The following is a 20,163-nucleotide window of genomic DNA, read 5'->3' as shown; positions in this document are numbered from 1 at the left end:
TATTTATTTAAACGATTTAAGAAATGTGGACAAAAACTCAAACGGAAGTATTATTAACGCTGTTTCAAAGTTGGCCCAATTTGTATAACAAGCTGAACAATTGAGGCACTTGAAATTATTCGAAAAGAGCTTTTAAAAATCAAACCGGGTGTTACAATTTCGGATATAAAAAGTAAAATAAGAACAATTCGGTCACAAATCCAAAAAGAAAGAACCAAAGAGAACAACACAAAAAAAAAAGTGGAGCTGGTGCTGATGATGTTCATGAGCCAACTCTTTGGTTTTACGAAATGGCTAGTTTCCTAAAACCAAGTTCAGAGGAAATACCCGGAGAATCGAATATATTAATGGTGAGAATGTAATTTCACCTAATTTGATTGGGATTAACTTTTTTTCTAGAATGAATTAACGTCCGAAAGTTGTCATATCGAAGATGAAAATTCCAGCTCGGAGTCATCATGGACGTCTTCGGAGCCCTTCTTCAACCAATATAACAATTTACCGCATAGCCCACCTTCATCCACACCTGTTAACGTTAATACAGTTGAGAAATTTGAAGACAAAAAGAGGAATAACGAAAGGAACGAAAAAAGGAAAGGTTTAATCACGAGGGTTGGTACCTGTCAAAAAGACGAAAGACGAAAACGAACGAAAAAACATCACGTGTAATCAGGGTCATGGACGAAAAAACGTGATTTTTCACATTTCAAAAAGTCAATTTCAAACAAAAACACATTTAAATTATAAGAAACCAATTGACATTTACGTTAGGATAATAAAATTTTGCATTTTGTTCTCTAAAACAAGGGAATTTTGTAAAAACAATTTTGTAAAAAAAATTGCAAAAAGTAACGAATTGCTACGAGCTGCCAAACTCTATTCGCGTTCCACATAGCATCCACACTGCAATGAATAAATTGTTACTTTTCAACTTAACCTCAAATGTATACCACTCTTCTTTTGTTTTTTGAAAAGGGTAATTATAAATTGATAATTCATCGCTGTCTGCGAATAGAAATAAAGCTCATGTGAAAGAAAAGTCAAAATAAGCGAACATACACAGGTCGCAGTTCGTAGCTCATGTGCAAGATGCTTAAGGTATCTTTAAATTCGCATATCCAATAAAGCCTATTCAACTTGAATGTGAAATCAGCCAATTGATTTAAAAACCCTAGTTAACAGAAATGTCAATTAGTTTGACATTCTCAACTGTCAAACTATAGACAACAACTATCGCATCTTCTTATGTAGCTAAAAAACACCTACTATATAAATACATTTTTTACAATAACACTATACAAAATCATTTTAAATTGATCCCAAAAAAAAGGTCAATTCTGTTTTTGAAACATGCAATGACATATCCTGTCATTCCAAAAATAACTTATGGGACTATTAGTTGAGATATTTGATCCATTATAAATATTGTGACAATCTTGAAAATGATAAATAGACCTGGATCTCATCATCAATAAATATTGTCAACTTATTTCATCAAGAGATTGAAAAAATTAAAAAAAAAAATGATCTATCTATTAAAAGATTGAAACAAATTGCTGTCAAATTGAATCTATGTACATATATACATAACAGGATGACAGGATTAATTTCCCGTTTCAATGATAAATATTTAAATCGATCAAGGATAATAGTAAACTTGAATTGTATCATTGAATTAATTATAACTATCATGCAATTCATTGCAACGTACCTAAAGAAAATCGAGAGTGACATAAATAAGTCAAGTGGTAAACAACATTTGAAATTCATTTTATATAAAAAGTTTGAACCTTCTGGAAAATCACCTTTAAGGAAATAATTTCATCTTTTTATGAATACATTTAACAAAAAAAAACTAAATAAAATTTTAGCCCAGAAATATTGCAAATATCTTGTACCTAACTTTCACTTCGTTAGTGATTACCCAGTTTTATTTAAGAACATGATACTCTTTCTATGAGTCAGAATCTGGGTAGGCAGGCAAGTGAAATAAGAAAATCGTCTGGCTCTTATTTTGCAATAAGTTGGCCTTCATTGTTTAAGATCATGAAAACATTCAACTTAACTGAGTGCTTCAATTTCATCACATAAACCATTAAACAGTACTAAATATGGAACTCTCAAGGAACAGGGCTTACGTCGAGAAACCATCACTCTGTTAAAAAAAAAATTAAATGCACCCACCTCTTTAACCTGCCTTGACAACGACAACGACTACCACACTCTCTCTCTCTTGTTGGCTGTCCCGGAAAGGAAAACCCACCCAAAAACTACATCATATCTTATAAATTTTATTTTACAAACAAATCGTAAAAAAATCATCCCCAAGTGAACAAAAATCACATCACCACAATAATTATATTTCCATCAAGCACAATTCCAGTTCCAAAAGGCTGTATGACCAAAAATAAAATAAAGAAGAAAATAAAGTAACAAAAACTCAATGAAATCCCATAGAACTCACCTTGTATCAAATGTATATGTTTTGTAACCTGTTAACTGCTTCACTGACTTGACTCTCCAAACGTAAAGCCTGGTTGCTTGACTTTAATTCGATATCACATAATGAATTTACGAGAAAATCATTGCAATAAGAATCTTTACACAGTAGATACACAGCCTTACAAACGCACCACACGAACACAGCACAGTATACAATTTTCACTTCACTCCTTCTCTTCTTTGGCTTAAAAAATCCGCAGCAGCGCAGCAAGAGGAGGCGCACTTAAAATGTAGTTTTTCCCAAAATTGGTAATGTTACGTGCGTTACTGGCATGGCCTGGCTCTGCTTTACCTGGCCTATAGCCTGGCCACAGACTTCCATTTCCATTTTCATTTCCATTCATGCGTGCGTCGCGTCGCTCGTCGATGCGATGTCGGTCGCGTTAAATGAAAACAAATTTAACATGAAACGCGAAAACGCAACTTTTGCTATCTTAAAAAAAGTGCGATTTGCTTTTGCCAACAAAGTTACAAAGTCACTCACTTTACCTACATATGATTTATGGGAGCAGCAAGAAGGACAAACCATGTTGATGACAGCTACAATGACAGTGGCAAGACAAGACAGTAAGATAGTCGGTATTTTTAATCAACTTGATGCCAAAGCCAGCGTAAAAGGATCAAATAAAAATATATTGGACAAAAAGCTATTTGAGCGTAGATTTGCGCCGCCGCAGCGTCGTTGAAGTCGTTGACGACGACCAATGTCGTCGTCATTATTTTGGTGTGCACAATAGTGTGTGAGTTCATCAGATATTCCGAGATGGAACACCGGAATACCTTGGACTACATTTATCATCAGATTTAGAGATGCATTCGATTCCAGGAAAACATATACTACAATCGACTTGAAGCAAGGGTGAAGTATTTTCGATGATGAGCTCATTTGGTTATATGTAACATATGCATCTCTACTTATCTTTAAGCTTCACTTCATTGAACTAAAGAAGGTTGAAAAGATTTGTTTGGCTTTTCATTAAAAAAAAAAAGAACGAACAAAGTTACATCATTGGGAAAATTCGTTTCACAAATGATAGATGTTTTAAAAAATATAGGTTTTGTAAGTTATACTTTATTAGGAGGATATAAAGGATATACAAACTTTGCCTACTACTTGGTTTAGGGATAAGTACTGAACATGCGTTGACGACTTTTGGCTATAGTACCTGGATAAAGATTCGTTTCTGGAATGTGATCACGCTCTTGGATGTAGGAAGCGAAGGTCCATACTTATATTCAATAAAATAGAGTTCATGCGGTATAAGATGGACATATTTGGGCTAAGTAATGCACGATGGTTGAAATCGGCCAAGTGTAAGTCTCCAACTCGTAACACTGTACTTCTATATTCTGGAAAGACAGCTGGAGTTGGGCTGCTGCTAACTAAAACAGCTATCAGAATTCTGATAGCATTAGGTAAACGGGTTTTAAAGGACACATGCAGGGTTAAAGAACGTAACGTCACAATTAGTAGCGCCAAGTTCATCGAGCAATTTGCTGCAACCGCTTATAGAAAAAAAGAAAGTTTCCAAGTCAAGCTTCCAAAAAATGTGCAAAAAAAGAAGAGGTATTTGCGATTTGCCTTATTAGCGAAGATTGCCTAAGAACGTGTAAGAGAACACCTCGAAGCCACACTCGACGCTGGACAAGCAGGACTCCGCATTGGATCCTTCTTTATTGATCACATCAACAACTGTGGATCGTCATCGATTAGTACGAAGAATATCGATCACCACTTCACCAGCTGTTAATACATTTTGAGAAGGCTTTTGACAGCTTTACGGAGGAGAGATATTCCGGATGAGCTCAATTATATTATTATTAAGGGTCAGATGATTTTGAAGTCCAAAGGAGTTAGCCAGGGCTGCATATTGCCACCAATTCTTATCTAATTGATGATCAGTAATGTTGCAACCTTGATAGTAAGCTGAGAAATATGATGTACTGTGACAATATACTTAAAATATTTAGATTACGCAGAAGATATATGCTTCCTACCTCATAGAATAATTTTTAAATAATTTTGCTTCGGGACTTAAGCCTACACTCAGATCCAACTGACCCAGGAGCTCAAAGTTCATGGCCATAGACAACGCCGTTTGTTCGCTGACTGGGCTTCGAATCGTTTAGAATACGATTCCAGTTTTGGCCAAAAATCATCTTTAGCGACGAGACGTATTTTCCAACGAATGGCTGTGTTAACAAGCATAATTGCCGTAAATGGAACGACACTACATAATGCATCCTCAAAAAGTTATTGTTTGGTATGGATTATGGGCCGGCCGGCGACGTAATTGGTCCGTATTTTTTTGAAAACGATGAGCTCTACATAACGATGATAATTACTTTCTTATGACCCAAACAGAACCATATGGACCTAGACGACATGTGGTTCCAGTAGGAAGGCGCTACGTGCCACACATTAAACGATTGACTCTTCCACTAAGGTCATGCGATTTAACCCCGCAAAACTTTTTCCTGTAGGGTTTCTTGAAGTCGCAGGTCTATGCACTCGTAAACAACTATCGACCGATGCTCTTAAGGTAAACACAAACCATCGATCAAATTCAGCCGAATATACGCGGAAGAGTCATTGAAAATTGGAACACTCGGATCCGTGCCACCATAAAAAGCCATAATAGTTTTGTTGTTACCTCACACACAACTTGTTTTATTCCATTTCAACATTTACCCCCCTTTTGAAAAACCCTTACATAGGATAACGGGTCAGAAACCCTTTGACACTTTTATACAAAGGCGCAAGTGGCAGACACAAGTTTCTTAAAAGTAATGGACATGTTCAGGCGACAAAGGGGCTTGAAAGTAAGGAAAGTTTCTAGTATCTGATTGACCAGCTACCAAAATATTTCATTTCAATCAAGCCAATTTTATTGAAAAATTAGCCAAGAAAAATCTACCTAACTATCATTTCAACTATACTTATGTCAAAATGACAGTTAATCACGATTTTTCATTTAACTGACAACTGAACTTTATTACTGTGATTATTATTTATTTTATGCACAATTCCATTTAATGTTTTGTGTAAAAGGGTTCCTAGTCAAATTTGAGAAGGAATAACAATACAAGTCGATCAACAGAAGTAAACCGAGTTTAAAATGGGCACATTCAGGCGACATAAGGGACTTGAAAGTAAGGCAAATTTTTGGCATCTAATTGGCCAGCTGCCAACAAATTTCCTTCCAATTGAGGCAACTTTAAATTGACTGCAAAGTTATTTGAGTCAAGTCAACATGTCAGAATGACAATCGATCATTTTTGTTTCATTTAACTCAAAGTTTAACTTTATTCCTCTACGATTTATTTACTTTCCACACAATTTCATTTAATATTTTGTGTAAAAGGGTTAAGTAAGTAAGAAGTTTAAGTTTTTTTACTTCTGAGATTGTGTTAGTGTTGTCTAAGCTTAAGTTAAGGGTGATAAGCGACGTGATATTGATGGAATTTTAACAATCATTTTACGAATGTGTGAGAATGCATTGGCTGTTCCTTTAAAAATTATTTTTAATCGTTCGCTTGCAATTGGCGAGTTTCTAAATACTTAGAAACGTTCAACAATCACACCTATTTACAAATCAGGTGGTAGGCAAGATGTTTCAAACTATCGTCCAATTTGTAAAATTGCTATGATTCCCATTTTTTAAAAAAAGTTAGTCTATGGCAAATTAACTTGTTCTCTTAAAGCAATGATTTCACCATACCAACATGGTTTTGTATCTGGTAGATATACTGCAACTAACCTCACTATTTTTGGTAATTTAGTTTTGAATGCACTTGAGAAAGGTTATCAGTATGATGGTTTCTATACTGACTTTTCTAAAGCTTTTCACAGTCAATCATGATGCTTTACTTATGAAGATAAATAAAGTAGGTTTTCACTCAAACTTTTTAAAATGGCTAAATTTATACTTAGGAGTCGTATTCAGTACGTCCGTATAAATAACATTATTTCGACACCGGTATGTGTTACGTCCGGTGTCCCGCAAGGAAGTCATCTTGGTCCTCTTATTTTTTGTTGTTTATAAGCGACATTTCTGAAATGTTTTTAAAATCACAGTGATTTTGTTGTTTTAAATCAGAACATGATTGTTTTCTTCTGCAACATGATCTTGATCTTTTATCGGACTGGCATTTAGCTAACTTTACTGTTTACATTTGAACATTTCTAAATTTCAGAGCCTAACGTTTTCTCGAAACCGTTGTCCAATTAATTTTATCTATAAAATCAATCATATGCCATTGTCCGTTATAACCTTTAAAAAAGATCTTGCTGTGATTTTTGACAAAAAACTTGACTTTGTAAAGCATATAGATTTTGTAGTTCAATGTTAGGTTTCATATTGCGAAACTCAGTAGTTTTCCGATCCACACACCTTAAAGTGTTTATATTTTGCTTTTGTAAGTTCTTTTCTTGAAAACTTTTACGAGAGTTGTAGTGAAAAGACGAGATGTACTTAGTATTTTGCCTCTTAACATTCGTAGAAAGTTCACAGAGGTTATGTTCATTCGTAACATAGTAGCAGATCATATTGATTGTTCACAAGTCTTAGCTCTAATTGGGATTATTGTTCTTGCGAGATTGCTTCGAAACCAATCGTTTTTTAATGTTCCATATCATAGAACTGTCTATGCTACCAATGAACCATTATCGAGGTGTTAAAGAGGAACAAATACTGTTTGCGACATGATTTATTTCAATGTTAGTAGATATTTATTTAAATAAAATTTATTGTTAATTCTAAATAACTTTTCTGGCGGTAATGTTTCAAATTTTAAATTGTATGTATTATATTATCAAGTAATCACTAAAGTACCTATTGTAACTTTGTTTAATGAATAAACTAAACTTAACTAGTATTACTTTACAATACGAAATGCAAAGTGGGGCGGAATTGTAGTTTGCCTGAGGACTGTTTTATAGGCAATAATGTTTTTGTGTAAGTGTTTGTACGGTGAACTGAAGGTAGAATTTAGGGAAGTAAGGTTCTGAGTTTGAAGTTTATGACACTTGAAAAACTAACTAGTTTACTTGGTCAAAATGTATGTTCAATGACTGCAATTGAAATCCCTTATGTTGTCTGAACCTGCCCAATGACTCCATTGCATGACAGACATATTTATTTATTTCAATGTACTTCAGTGTTCTAATGTAGTAAGTTGTTTAAAATTAAGATCTTACCATTTTATATTCACGTATAACTTAAATTTGAATATAATGTTCTTGTACATATTTCACGTATTCAATCTGCAAGAAGTTAAAAAAGAAAAACATGTTTAATGTAAGAAAAATATTTTGTTTTATTATCTTGCAATTATGTTTACTAGCTAAGTAAAATAATAAGAAAGTATAGTAAATGCATAAAATCAAATTTGTTTACCAAGTTATTTTCTTTCTGTTTTTCTTCTAATATAAACTAATCAGTTCTCTACATAAAATAAAATATGATATTTTTGTCTTTATCTGCTTAATAAATTTTCTTCGAGTTTTGTTTTAATTTAAACTTTCTTTTAGTACATAATAATAAACGTATGGTATGTTATTTGTTTTAAACTTTACTATGAGAAGGAGAAAAAAAAGAATACTTTTTTTTCTTAGCTGTTTTCATTTCATTAACTAATCACAAGGTGGCAGCACTTTTTGTTTATAATAAAAGTGCCTGAATGTTTACATATAATTATAATAATATTAATAATATTTGTTTATAGTATAAATTCATATTGCTATTTTATTTATAATAATAACATTAATAATATAAAATTAAAATGGAAGATATTTTTTTGTTTTTGATTTGTCATTTGTCATATGGAGCTAATATACTTAAGTGCACTAAACAAATTGCATTTTGGCACATTTACTTTCGATATTAAAATAAATAAAACTTAAAATAATATTGAAATGTTATTTTTTAATGTTTTATAATGATTTGAAATTTGTTTTTATTTTTCTTAAAGTTATTGATGAATTTTCAATTTGTTCGCGCTTAAAGTTATATCCTAAGGATTTTATAAAGAAATGGAAGAGAACTTATAAAAAAATCGTTGGGTGCAGAAAAAAGCAGAGATTGGGTCAGAAAAGCATTAAAAGGTTAAGTGGGGGTCTTTCTATACGAGATAGTACATAAGCAGCGTAATGATTTAATTAGTTTAATATTTCTTTCTTTGTTCGGAATTGGTTTTGAAAAACATGGGAAATTTATGATGAAAAATATTTGCATAGAGAAAATAAACGAAAGTTGTTCTATTTTATTTTAAAAGTCAACAATAATTACAAAAATCAATTTCATATTTTAAATGTAACGACGCATAGTGCTGTATTTTTACCTTAAGGACTTTTTGAAGTTTATCCCGATTATTTTATTTTTGGAAGACATTTCAATCATCAGCAAGTGAATATAATAACTCTTAAGAAGTTAAAGAAGAAATGATAGCGCGACTTTGTTTACAGATTTCGACTTTCACATTGCTACATTAATGATGCCACAATATCATTTTGCTTTTTCGAACATACAAACATTCTTTGAGGAAAAACTTCCAGATTTGGATACAAACATTTAATAGAAATATCAACGAATTTATACAGAATTATAAATGAATTGGCAACTCTGTTAAACACGGAAAAGCTGTTTTTGGGTAGGATAGAGTGGCTTAGCAAAAAAAATAACACTACCTGACTTTCCAAAAGGTCTAAAAAAAAAGCAAAGAATTTAAGGAATCAAATGACTTAACGTCGAAAATCTACAGAGAACTTCAAAAGATTGGGCAGGTTCAGACGACATAAGGGACTTGGAAGTTAGGCAAGTTTCTAGTATCTCATTGGTCAGCTGCCAAAAAATTACCTTTCAATTAAGGCAACTTTATTGGCTGGAAAGTAAGGAAAGAAAAATCTCCCTGACTTTTAAGTCAAGTCAACTTCTATCAAAATGACAGTTGATTATGTTTTTCATTCAACTGAAAGCTGAACTTTATTACTCTATAAATTTTTTTCCTGTACAACTTCATCTAATGCTTTCTGTAAAAGGGTTCTTATCAATGTGAAAAAGAAATAACTTATATTTCTTTATGTGCATGTGAAGTATTTTATAGACAATAATTTTGTTGGTACGTTTTGTACTATGGATTTATAGTAAAAGTTTGCGAAGTAAAGTTCTGAATTTGAAATTCATGACAGTTGAATTAATTTAACTGCAAATGAAGCCCCTTATGTTGCCTGAACCTGCGCATTGTGACCGTTGATGGACACAAAAACACAGCGTCGAGAAGTTGAAATAGCGGCGAAAAATATTAATATAGCAAAAATGGCACAGGTTGTGAACAAAACCAAAACAACCAGGATTACGAAGTTCTGGAAAGAAGCTGCAATCAGCAGTAAGATCCTGAAAATCAAAAAATACACAACAAAAAAAATACTTTAGATTACATTCGTCGAAGCTTATTTAGGCAACAAAAAAATGGATCACAAAATTGTTACCCACTAAAAAATATCAGCTGGTGAAGTGAAACTACAAATTTAGTGGATATCTTTTTAACCATTTTTGTCCAGCATTTAGATCAAATTCAAGGAACAAAGAATAAATTTTGTATTTTTCTCAAGATTTCTTTGGATAAACAAGAACCATGTGAAAGCTTACGTGAGAAGAACTGATCTGAAATAATAAGAAAAATTACTGGAATGTGCTCTGTAAACAGTAATTTGAGTGGAAGACAACAAAGGGCACTATTTAAAAGACATTTAATCATATGCTTAAATATGAGAAAGTTCTCAGAGTCAGAGCAGAGTGAAACTCGGACTCAATTACAAATGTAAGAAATAACAAATGCGATCTACACAGTTTTAACTCGATAGAACGTTTTTAAAGCTTCTGTGCGGCATTGTGAAAAAAAGAATAAGAAACTATTCTTTCTAAAAGTCAAAAACCAAAGCTTAATTATAAACAATTATTTTATTCAACCTAGTGAAGGTTTTTAAATTTTCCTGGAGAAGTCTCAATTATCAGTTCAAGGATGTTATGATAAAATCATAGCAGCATATAAAAAAGCACAAAATAGAAAATAGAGCTAAAGAATTTAAAAATGAAATACTTTATTAATTAACTCCGAAAAATATGGATTAAAGTACAACCATGTTTCGAGGTTAGGCCAACATATTTATCCGTCAATAATCGCACGTTCTTTACTAAATGTGTAAATTATTTGAAAGTCATCACGAATTGAACTTTGCCTATTTTAATAAACCTAAATGGTAGAATGTTGTTCTAAGACAAGACCAATTTAAAAAAAACGTTCTGATGCCTTGACAAAATGGATTTTTCAGCAGTCGAAGACAACTCTTATATTTTGAGTACATTCGGAGATATGTCGTTTTATTTTAAGTGAAACTTGTTTCGAATTCAACTCATATGATAACTAAGCTATGATTAAATAAATAATAACTATTAATTCATTCAAGAAAATGACAATAAATTGTCCATAGCTGAAATCTAAGAGAAACAAAAAAAAAACTTACCCAAAAAACTGACTTTTCATCTCATCAAATCCAACATCTCTGCTTTCTTCGCTGTTTACAATAAAATAATTCTACTAATTAATTTTCTTAACACATATAAAGGTTTTTTAAAAAATTTAAATATAAATGGAAGAACTTAATAGGAAACACCTAGTTTTACTGACACACTTTTAAAGCTTTTTATATACAACAAAAAAAATATATATATAAAGATATCTCATTTATGGAAACATTTGTGTAAATAAGTATTTTTAAAAAAAGCAAATTAAATACAAAAAGAATATAAAAAAATATAGAATGATTTTTTCAAATGGCTGATGGCAAGAGATTCTCTTATATTGTTTCTTATTTTCTTTTTTCATTTATTTTAAAGTGTCATGCTCATGAGTTTAGCTTAGATTTTTCTTTTAACGTTTGGCTTACCCAAACTGGGGATATTCAAAACAAAAATTGCACACCTTCTTCTCTTTTCTCTTCTATCGGTTTTCGCATTTTTAAACTTAAACCTGCTGTATGGTTAAATCATACAAAAAAAAAACAAACAAGTAAACAAAATTATAATCAGTCAGTTACTCCTAAATGCACCAATTGCTGCATGCACCGCTGCAGGTATGTCGGATCGGGGAACATATTGAATTGTGTCTTGTGGTCTACACTATTCCAAATGATGACGTCTTCGCGGCCCGTTGTTACCGAACGTCCAATGGAAAACAACAGGCGTCTATCGAAGGCTATTTTGAGAAATCTTAGAACCTTTCGTCCCAAGGGACAATCGGGCAGATAGCAGATACGAGGGAATCCCACGGCAAAGAAAGCTCGTCCTGGATGAGGGTGTTCTTCTGTTTGAATACCCGAAGCAATGCTAAAAGTACACAATTAAAATAGAGTCGTTCTATTTAACTTTCAAGATCTAAAAGACTTACTCATATACAATTTGAATTGTATTCTGACCCTCGTGTCCAGGCAGATTCTTGCCAATTATGCTCCAAGACATAGTGCCAGCAGGTTGATTGCCAACTTTTTCGCCATACACTATCCCACAGACGGGGCACTCGATAAAGAGATTCTGGAAATGGACACAGCTAACCATATTGGGTTCCCATAAGGGGAGACTACTACAAGCACCCACCTTTGTAACATCCTTCTGCTGTTCGATGATCATCTCGTTAAGGCACTGCAAGTGGATCAGGTGTTGGCAGCGGCTCAGCGAAATGGTAGGGTTCTGCGAATTGTGCACCAGCTCTTCCATACACATCGGACAGGGCTGGGCATTTGGCCACTGCGGCGGATCGACCACTTTCACGAAACGACTGATCATATCGCTGGCGGGATCAACTCCCACTATCGAGCCAGTTAGCTGTTGCTGATGTTGCAGCTGCTGCTGTTGATGGTGAAGGTGGTGTTGCTGTTGCGGCAGAGGAGGCGGTGGTGGGGGTATATTGCGATCGTGAACCGAAGAAAACACCTCATCACTGCCAATTGAACAATCTAACAGGTCGTTGACGGAAATCGCAAAATTCCGACTACGTAGACTCTCTTTGCTTTCGTGACTGAGATACGTCGATACCGTGTCAACACTGGGCCGCCGATTTGACTTCAAGCTGCTGGAATCGGTTTCGGAAATGCGAGTTCTCGAACGGGAACGATGCGAACCGAGACGAGAATGATGAGATCCTTCGGAGCTGCGACTATGATGGCTATGAATTGATGCGGTGAGTTTATTCGAATGCGAGAAATGTGTATTGCCCAATGTTAGCTGACCGTTTTGTGAGCTTGATGAAGCACCGCCACCGCTGCCGCTCGATGATGATGATGATGCATTTTTTGTGCTGAAGATATTGAGATTGTTGAGTATTTGACGAAGATTTGTCGTCGATACTTCGTTGGGATTCTTATGTTTGGGTTGTTTTGTTGTGCGTTGTTTGTGATTGTTAGCATTGTTATTGTTATTATTATTATTATGATTTGGATTTGTCGAGTGGGGTATGCCAAGCGTTTGGGTTACTTGGAGACTTGGTGCCTGCAGGTGTCTCGGTTTGGGATAGGGTTTCGGTGGGATTTTCGGAACTGTTGAATTCGGTGGTAGTTGTGGTTGTGGCTGTGGTGGGTTGATTTTTTCTGTATTACCTAAAAATAAGAATAAAATAATAAGTATTAAAAAGGGTTACAATATGATGATGATGACTCTTAGACATTTGCATGATTTTTAGTTTTATTTTCGATAGTGTGGCATTTTAAAAAATCAAAAGAAATGAGATTGATATTACAGCAGTTCGTAGAGAATAAAGGCCTTCAACTGTCAACGTAGACAGGCAGTTCCTTAGCCTCATGGAATGACACTAACAAAGTAAAGTTTAGACGAATTTAGATAATTTCGGAATTCGCTAAACGAAGCTTATCAAAAAGTTATGGTGATGTTTTACTATTTATAAAATTGAATAAACCACAACTAAGTATCTATAGAAGTCGAGGCAGAAAAAAAATAAACTTACGGGGAAAACCATAAATTCTGCCTGTGGAGAGATTGGCATGATTATTAGCTGAGAGGGTCCGATTCATTTTGAAGCATATATTATTGACAGGCTCAACAAATTCAAGTTAACATAATGATAGACAGGACGAAGATTATATGCATCGAGTTTCTTTTCAAAGATAACAACAAAAATGATGAGCATGTGGTTTGACTAAGCGTTAAGCTATTGCTGAAGGATGAGTTGAAATTTCTGAAAGATTTTCATTAACTTAGTTACGTTCCACCAAAAAGCTTAATTGTTGAAAAAGTTACATGTGACCATCATCGTTATAAAGATGTAAAGTGACAAAATGGCAAACTAGCAAAGGACTCGAAATTGAACCTTGTGAAACACTAGCAAGCAGATTCATTGAGTCAGAAAAGTTTACAGCAATTTTTCAATGAATTTCAACAGACGGGTAAGATGCTAATGGGTCGGATGTGACTACAATATAAAGGAAGGTTTTTTCAAAGTGCAATAAGAACCCTAACTAGTTTCCAGCAATCAGGAACTGACGAGTTTGTTAACAAACATTTATTGTGTGGGCTAAAGGGTATACTCTTATGATATTATCATTTTTATATACTTTAATTACTGAGTTAAACTTACACTCAAAGACTATTACAAAATCAAACTCACTGGAATCTCTGTAAAAAATATTATTATTATTATCGGTTAAGTATATACATAGATTCGTTCTTTAGCCGTACTTCACGAATGTGGAATGCTTTACCACACTCTGCCTTTTCCAGTGATTGAAATATTCAAGAATTCAAACTAATTTCAAATCCTTTCTCAACTAATTTCAAACCCTCTTTCTTAGTGCTCACATTGTGTGTGAGACAAAGCTACTACAAAATTCACGAGAGCAAGGGTACTAACTTCTCTGCCGTAATATGTGAACGTCTGAAGCCGTTCGTCAACAACCTTATTGGTCCTTATCAGTGTGGCTTCAGACCAGGAAAGTCCACTATCGACCAAATATTCACACTACTGCAGATCTAGGAAAAACCCCAGGAACTTCAAATCGATACCCACCACCTCTTTATCGATTTTAAACCCGCGTATGACAGCATCTATAGGGAAGAGCTCTACAGTGCAATGTCTAGATTTGGCATCCCTGTCAAACTTATCCCTTTGTGCAGAATGACGATGGAGAATGCACGCTGCTCTATCAAGGTCGGAAAAGATCTTACCGATGCATTTAGGGTCAAAAAAGGTTTTAGACAAGGCGATGCACTGTCATGCGACTTCTTCAACATCGTTCTGGAAAGCATTGTGCAAAACTCAACCGTCAACACTAGAGGCACAATCTTCCAAAGGTCTATCCAATTACTCGGATACGCAGATGATATTGACATAATTGGAAGATCAAAGCGTGATGTCAGTGGAGCGTTTTCGAGCATTGCGACGGAAGCGAAGAAGATGGGTTTAGTTTTCAATGAGGGCAAGACCAAGTATATGCTGTCATCAAAAAAGGACATTGAATAGGGACGTCTTGGAAAAAACGTCACCATGGACAGCAATTACTTTGAGGTAGTTAATGAGTTTTTCTACCTAGGCACCGTTATTAACACAGACAACGACACCAGCGCTGAAATTAAACGAAGAATAACTCTTGCAAATTGCTGCTTCTTTGGGCTTAGAAGGCAATTGAGAAGTAAAATTCTCTCTCGATCATCTATAAGACACTCATTATCCCGGTTCTCATTTATGGCGCTGAGGCCTGGGTCCTGTCAAAGAAAGATGAGAGCGTCTTAGATGCTTCGAGAGAAAAATTCTTCGGGTGATTTTTGGTTCCGTACGCATAGATAGAGAATGGAGGAGAAGATATAACGACGAGAGAAGATATAACGTCCAACGGCTTAGACATCAACCCTGCAGCCCGGAAGGTCTTCGAATCCAATCTCGATGGACGGCGCAGTAGAGGAAGACCGCGACTCAGGTGGCGCACGCAGGAGTGCGAAACTGGAGACAGCTAGCTAGGTACCGAGCTGGCTGGAGACGCATGTTAGTTGAGCCCAGGTCCGCCCGGACTGTAGCACCACCTTAAATAAGTAAGTAAGGGTGCTGACTTAGAGAAGAATAATCTTTTTATCTGCTAATAACAAAAGAGAAAAGGTTACAAGCAAGATAAAAGGGATCCTCAACTTTGTACCTAATTGGAACGATTGAATTGAGAAGCACTTTTTCATAAGAACAAATTGCCAATTCTTTGCAGAAGCATTGGCCGTAAAATCAGTGTAAGATCATCCGCAGGTAGTTCAAAACCAGTGAGAATTGTTGGTCGCCATTAAAATCGAGGCATTTTATAACTTGGCATCCTGGTCTCATATCAAAAATGGGTATAAACCAATCCCTTTGTCGTTGCATTACAAATTGTCTTTCGAACCGTTCAATTCAAGTTGTTTTGGATGTATTTAAGTTTAAAACCCACAAGCGTTTGACATCCATAAGCTGATTGCAAGCTTTTTGGGTTTTCATAGACCATGACATGCATTTTGTCTCTACTTCTGATCTGCCTACAATCTTAGAGTTCTTTCAATATTCTAGAATTCAACATTCCTTTCTAGCCCTTACATTTTTCTTTCTTATGCTCTCACTGTGTTTCTGGCTTATAAAAAGTATAAAAAATACTTTGAGTGTGTGTAAATTATAAATAAAATGCATGCTTTGAATTTGAAAATGCCTTCCAACACGAAAGGTTCCAAAACAATGACACTGCATGGATTAAAAACAAAAGGAACAATTTTGACACAGAGAACGTTTCGTTTTTTTAATGAAGATTTTTCAACTATATTTGATCGAAAAGAAACCATTGCTTTATCACTGACTAGACAGTTGCCTGCCTTAACATCATTTAGTTTATACAAGCCAAAATCGGCCATTGCAACAACATAAATAACAATTCCTAATTAAGTACTTTTAATCCAAGCAACAAACAACAAAATTTGTTTCATTACATTTAAACACATGCTCAAAACAGTTCGGACTCGCTACAAATAATTCTGTGGTTTTTTAATCTGAAAAAAACATTGATAAGCTAATTGAATACTTTCCCAAGACATTGCTACATTTTTTTATTATATTGACCCACCTATTTGTCAAAGGCAAGGCACATCAATTCATGGGAATTTTTATTTAAAAAATAAACCAAAAGATAACAACAAATTAAAGAGAAAAGCTTTAAAAAATTGACGTCACCTACAAAAACATGCCCATCCCTTTAAAACGACAACAAACTGATACTTACTATTCCATTGTTGCGCTTGTTGCGGTGTCAATTTGACTAACGGATATGGCGCTTGTTGTGTTCTTCTAATGCTGCGAACTGGCCCACTTGGCTGACGTACTTGAGTTAAATTACAAAAATTTATTGTATACGGAAGTCCAATATTCGTGTTGCACAAGTCCAGGGTTTGCTCGCCCTACAAGCGTGAAGCAATAATAATAAAAAAAAAAAAAAAAACAAGATAAGAATAAAACCACACTCAAGCTCGAGCGAGCACAAGAAATGTCGATCTACTTTGACCAACTAACCTTAGCCCATGATTCTTCGATAATGCACTGGACGTGCATGTTGTAGGGATGCCAATCGTTGCCACTCGCTCCCACCCACTCCCATTTGGTGCCCTTGCCCGCTGGTGAGGTGGGTTTGTAGTACATCCGACGGACACTGATCATAGGCACCTGGACGTCCTCGGAACTCTGCACCATCGTCCTAACATTCACATAGAATTGCTCCAGATTCGGGTCGGCATCGCTGAGCAGCACTCGGGTGAGCTTCTTGGCATGCGCCCGCTCCAGATGTTGCGACACAGCAGGACTGTACGGCAACCACTTGCCTCCGCGCGACTCGAACTCCCACACAACCACTGCATGGCTGTTTACCAGAGCGCTGCACGAGCTGCTGTTGCTGTTGCTAGGGGTGGAAGCAGAGCTACTATGTCCAGCACTAGTGCTTGCTACCGCCGATTGCATTTTTACTACGCCTGGGAATTTTTCGTGGTCGTTGTCGTGGTCGTGTCGCGCTCTCAAATTGCTCCACCCTCGCCTTTGCCTTCACCTCACCTATGAGAGGGGAGGCCCACTTAGACGACGACGACGCACCACACAAAACAAAATAAAACAGTCAACAATCCAACAACAATACAAAAAAAAGAAAACTCAATTTAAATCAATTAAATCCAATCAGACCAAGATCGGCAAAGAACTTTTTTTCTTTATTGTTAAACAAATAAATTTCTATTTGAATAAACGAACCAAACGAACAAACACGAAATCACAAATTATCGAGAAATTAACAGAAACAGCAGCAACAGAAAAAAAACAATAAAAATAGAAAAAGAAACAAAACACAATTTTAACTTCAACTTATTCAAAAATGGTGGAGTCGAGAACTTGTCTGTTGTTGGACACTGCTGGACACTTGTGGATTTAGCACAGATTTGTGCAGATCTTTTACTAATTTCAAGTGGTCCATGATAGGACTTGGATTAGAATTTATAATGCACTTATTTTTTTAATGATTTTAGAATTTATTTAATGCTTTTTTTATTTGTAATCGAAAACTGGTCGCAAACAAATCACTGACATAGGACCAGTTTTTGATTTGATGGGTGGAAAACGAAACGAACGACGATCGTCAGTGTTCCACAGTTTTGACATTTCCTAGTATAGAAAAAAAAAACAAGTATCCAAAATGGCGAGGGTGGGTGGTTGGCAGTGTTGTCAGGTAGGAATAACAACTGTGGACTTATGTTCCACATCATGATCTACAATGTAGCTATATAATTACTTTTATTTCTAACATGAGACACGAATGGTGAACTGTGAATAGTTGGGTATTTTTGTTTGACATATTTTTTCGGATGGATACAAATTTTTGTACAGTCATTTGATGTTTAAGTTTGAATGGGCTAAAATTGTGGAAAGTGTCCTAATGTTGTTTACTGCGAATTTATTGTGGATTTGATGAAAAAAAAGTGATACAAGATTAAAATACAGAAAATTCATTTTTGCATTATGGGAAATTATAGCATTTTTACCTGTGTTTTTTTTAATTTGTGAAATGTCAGAATTTCTTTAATGTCATACTGCCATAATCCTGAAACTAATAGCTTATATGACACTTCGGGAAAACAAAAAGGGCTGAGCTCAACATATTTAAATTTTATCGTTCCGAGTATGTTTTTAGCTGACGTTACATCTTTGAAATATACAAATATATGAATGCGATTTTCTACATTATTGGTAGAAAATGTTTAATAGCCATAAAATTTGTATTCCAATTAAATTTAATAGGTTTTTGACACTTTTATTGATAATTTAATTTGTTTTTATCTCCAAAAATGAATAATTAAAAAAGTTAAAGATGTTTAATCATTGTTGGTGAAGTCAAGCAATACAAAAGTGGACCCTGCAAAATTGGTCCTATCTATGGGTTTTGAATGTACATTCATCGCTTCACTATTTTGGAATCATCTATTCGCTTTAAGGAAGCGTCAAGATCTCAGAGAGAATTCTTATAAAAATATCTCGTTTTTGCCTTAAGACTTAAAGAATAGAATTTTAAGAATGGATCTCACAAGTATTCCCTATCACAAAGTAAAAAAATCTACACATAGTTCATTCTTATTTTAATGCTTCGGGATCGTTGATTATTATTATTGACTTCCTGAAACTTCAAATGGATCGATAGATCCAAAATGCGCCACTTCAGTTTCTTCACGCATTTTTATTATTAAAGCAATAAAGCTATTGAAATTTTAAGCATGATCTGTATTCACAATGGACTCTTTTGACATAACAAATTTTTTTTTAATCCGGTAATCAGTTGAATGAGTTGAAGTGTCAAACGTCAAAATAAAAACACTTAAAAGAATTAACATCGTCCAAAACAATGATTTTTCAAATTCACATCCCACAGCCACAAAATCAATTATTTTTACATTCTATTTACTACATCTGATCTTAATTAGAACAATCTTAGATGGTTGGGTAAGAAAATCAACTTAGAACACACAATAGCTGACATTTTCTCAATTAAGTGTTGAATAGTGTACTTTTATTTTGAGTTAATTTCGTTGAAATAAATCAGGAAAATTTGTGAATGAATTTAATAATGTGTTTTTTTTTATTCGAAATAAAATCTACAGAAATTGCTTAAATATTTTTTTTTATAATAAGCGCACACTTAAGGGGATATATTACCCTTATTATGTAGACACAGTGTGAGCACTAGGAAAGGGAGGGAGGGGTTGAAAGGAGATATTGCAATAGCTGGGAAAGACAGAGTGTGGCAAGGCATTCCACATTCGCATAGTACGGCTAAAGAACAAATCTCTGTACTTGACAGTACGACCGAAGATGGGCTCGAGGGTATATTGATGAGCATTCCTAGAAGCGCGAGTATTACGTATGAACTGTTTAAGGGGAGGAATGCAGCTGGCTATTTCTCTAGAGCATAAACCATTAAAATAACGGTAAAACAGGGTGAGACAAGAAACATTTCGACGATGTTCAAGTGACGTTAATGATCTTATGATGGTAATATCACCAATCAATCTAAATGCTCTACGTTTAATACTATTCAAGAGGCTTAAATAAGTTGCAGGAGCACCA

The 20,163-nt window shown here is 34.7% G+C and overlaps 1 protein-coding gene across 2 annotated transcripts; it reads right to left on the bottom strand.

Moving 5' to 3' along the window:
• Positions 1-11,240: 11,240 nt before the first annotated feature.
• LOC129946470 (protein deltex) lies at positions 11,241-18,181 on the bottom strand. 2 transcript variants are annotated; one of them, XM_056056664.1, is made up of 5 exons: positions 17,080-18,181; positions 16,793-16,967; positions 12,156-13,153; positions 11,950-12,092; positions 11,241-11,888 (listed from the first exon to the last, which is right to left on the bottom strand). In XM_056056664.1, exons 1-5 carry the CDS (start codon positions 17,518-17,520, stop codon positions 11,588-11,590), a joined length of 2,058 nt encoding a protein of 685 aa, XP_055912639.1. In that variant the 5' UTR covers positions 17,521-18,181; the 3' UTR covers positions 11,241-11,587. The 2 variants fall into 2 exon arrangements, with proteins under 2 accessions (XP_055912639.1, XP_055912638.1); XM_056056663.1 differs by having other exon boundaries at positions 11,950-13,153.
• Positions 18,182-20,163: the final 1,982 nt, after the last annotated feature.

The sequence above is a fragment of the Eupeodes corollae genome, chromosome 2 (assembly GCF_945859685.1).
Source record: "Eupeodes corollae chromosome 2, idEupCoro1.1, whole genome shotgun sequence".
NCBI lineage: Eukaryota > Metazoa > Arthropoda > Insecta > Diptera > Syrphidae > Eupeodes > Eupeodes corollae.
Note: the sequence above shows the minus strand (reverse complement) of the source record. Positions and strands in the feature narration are given on the sequence as shown.

Bases quoted from the DNA above. Each gene is read 5' to 3' on its own strand.
- LOC129946470 (XM_056056663.1), bottom strand. From the start codon at position 17,520: ATGCAATCGGCGGTAGCAAGCACTAGTGCTGGACATAGTAGCTCTGCT. The intron at 16,968-17,079 runs GTTAGTTGGTCA...TCACGCTTGTAG, and splicing joins TCGAAGAATCATGGGCTAAG to GGCGAGCAAACCCTGGACTT. The intron at 11,889-11,949 runs GTAAGTCTTTTA...GTGTACTTTTAG, and splicing joins ACAATTCAAATTGTATATGA to CATTGCTTCGGGTATTCAAA.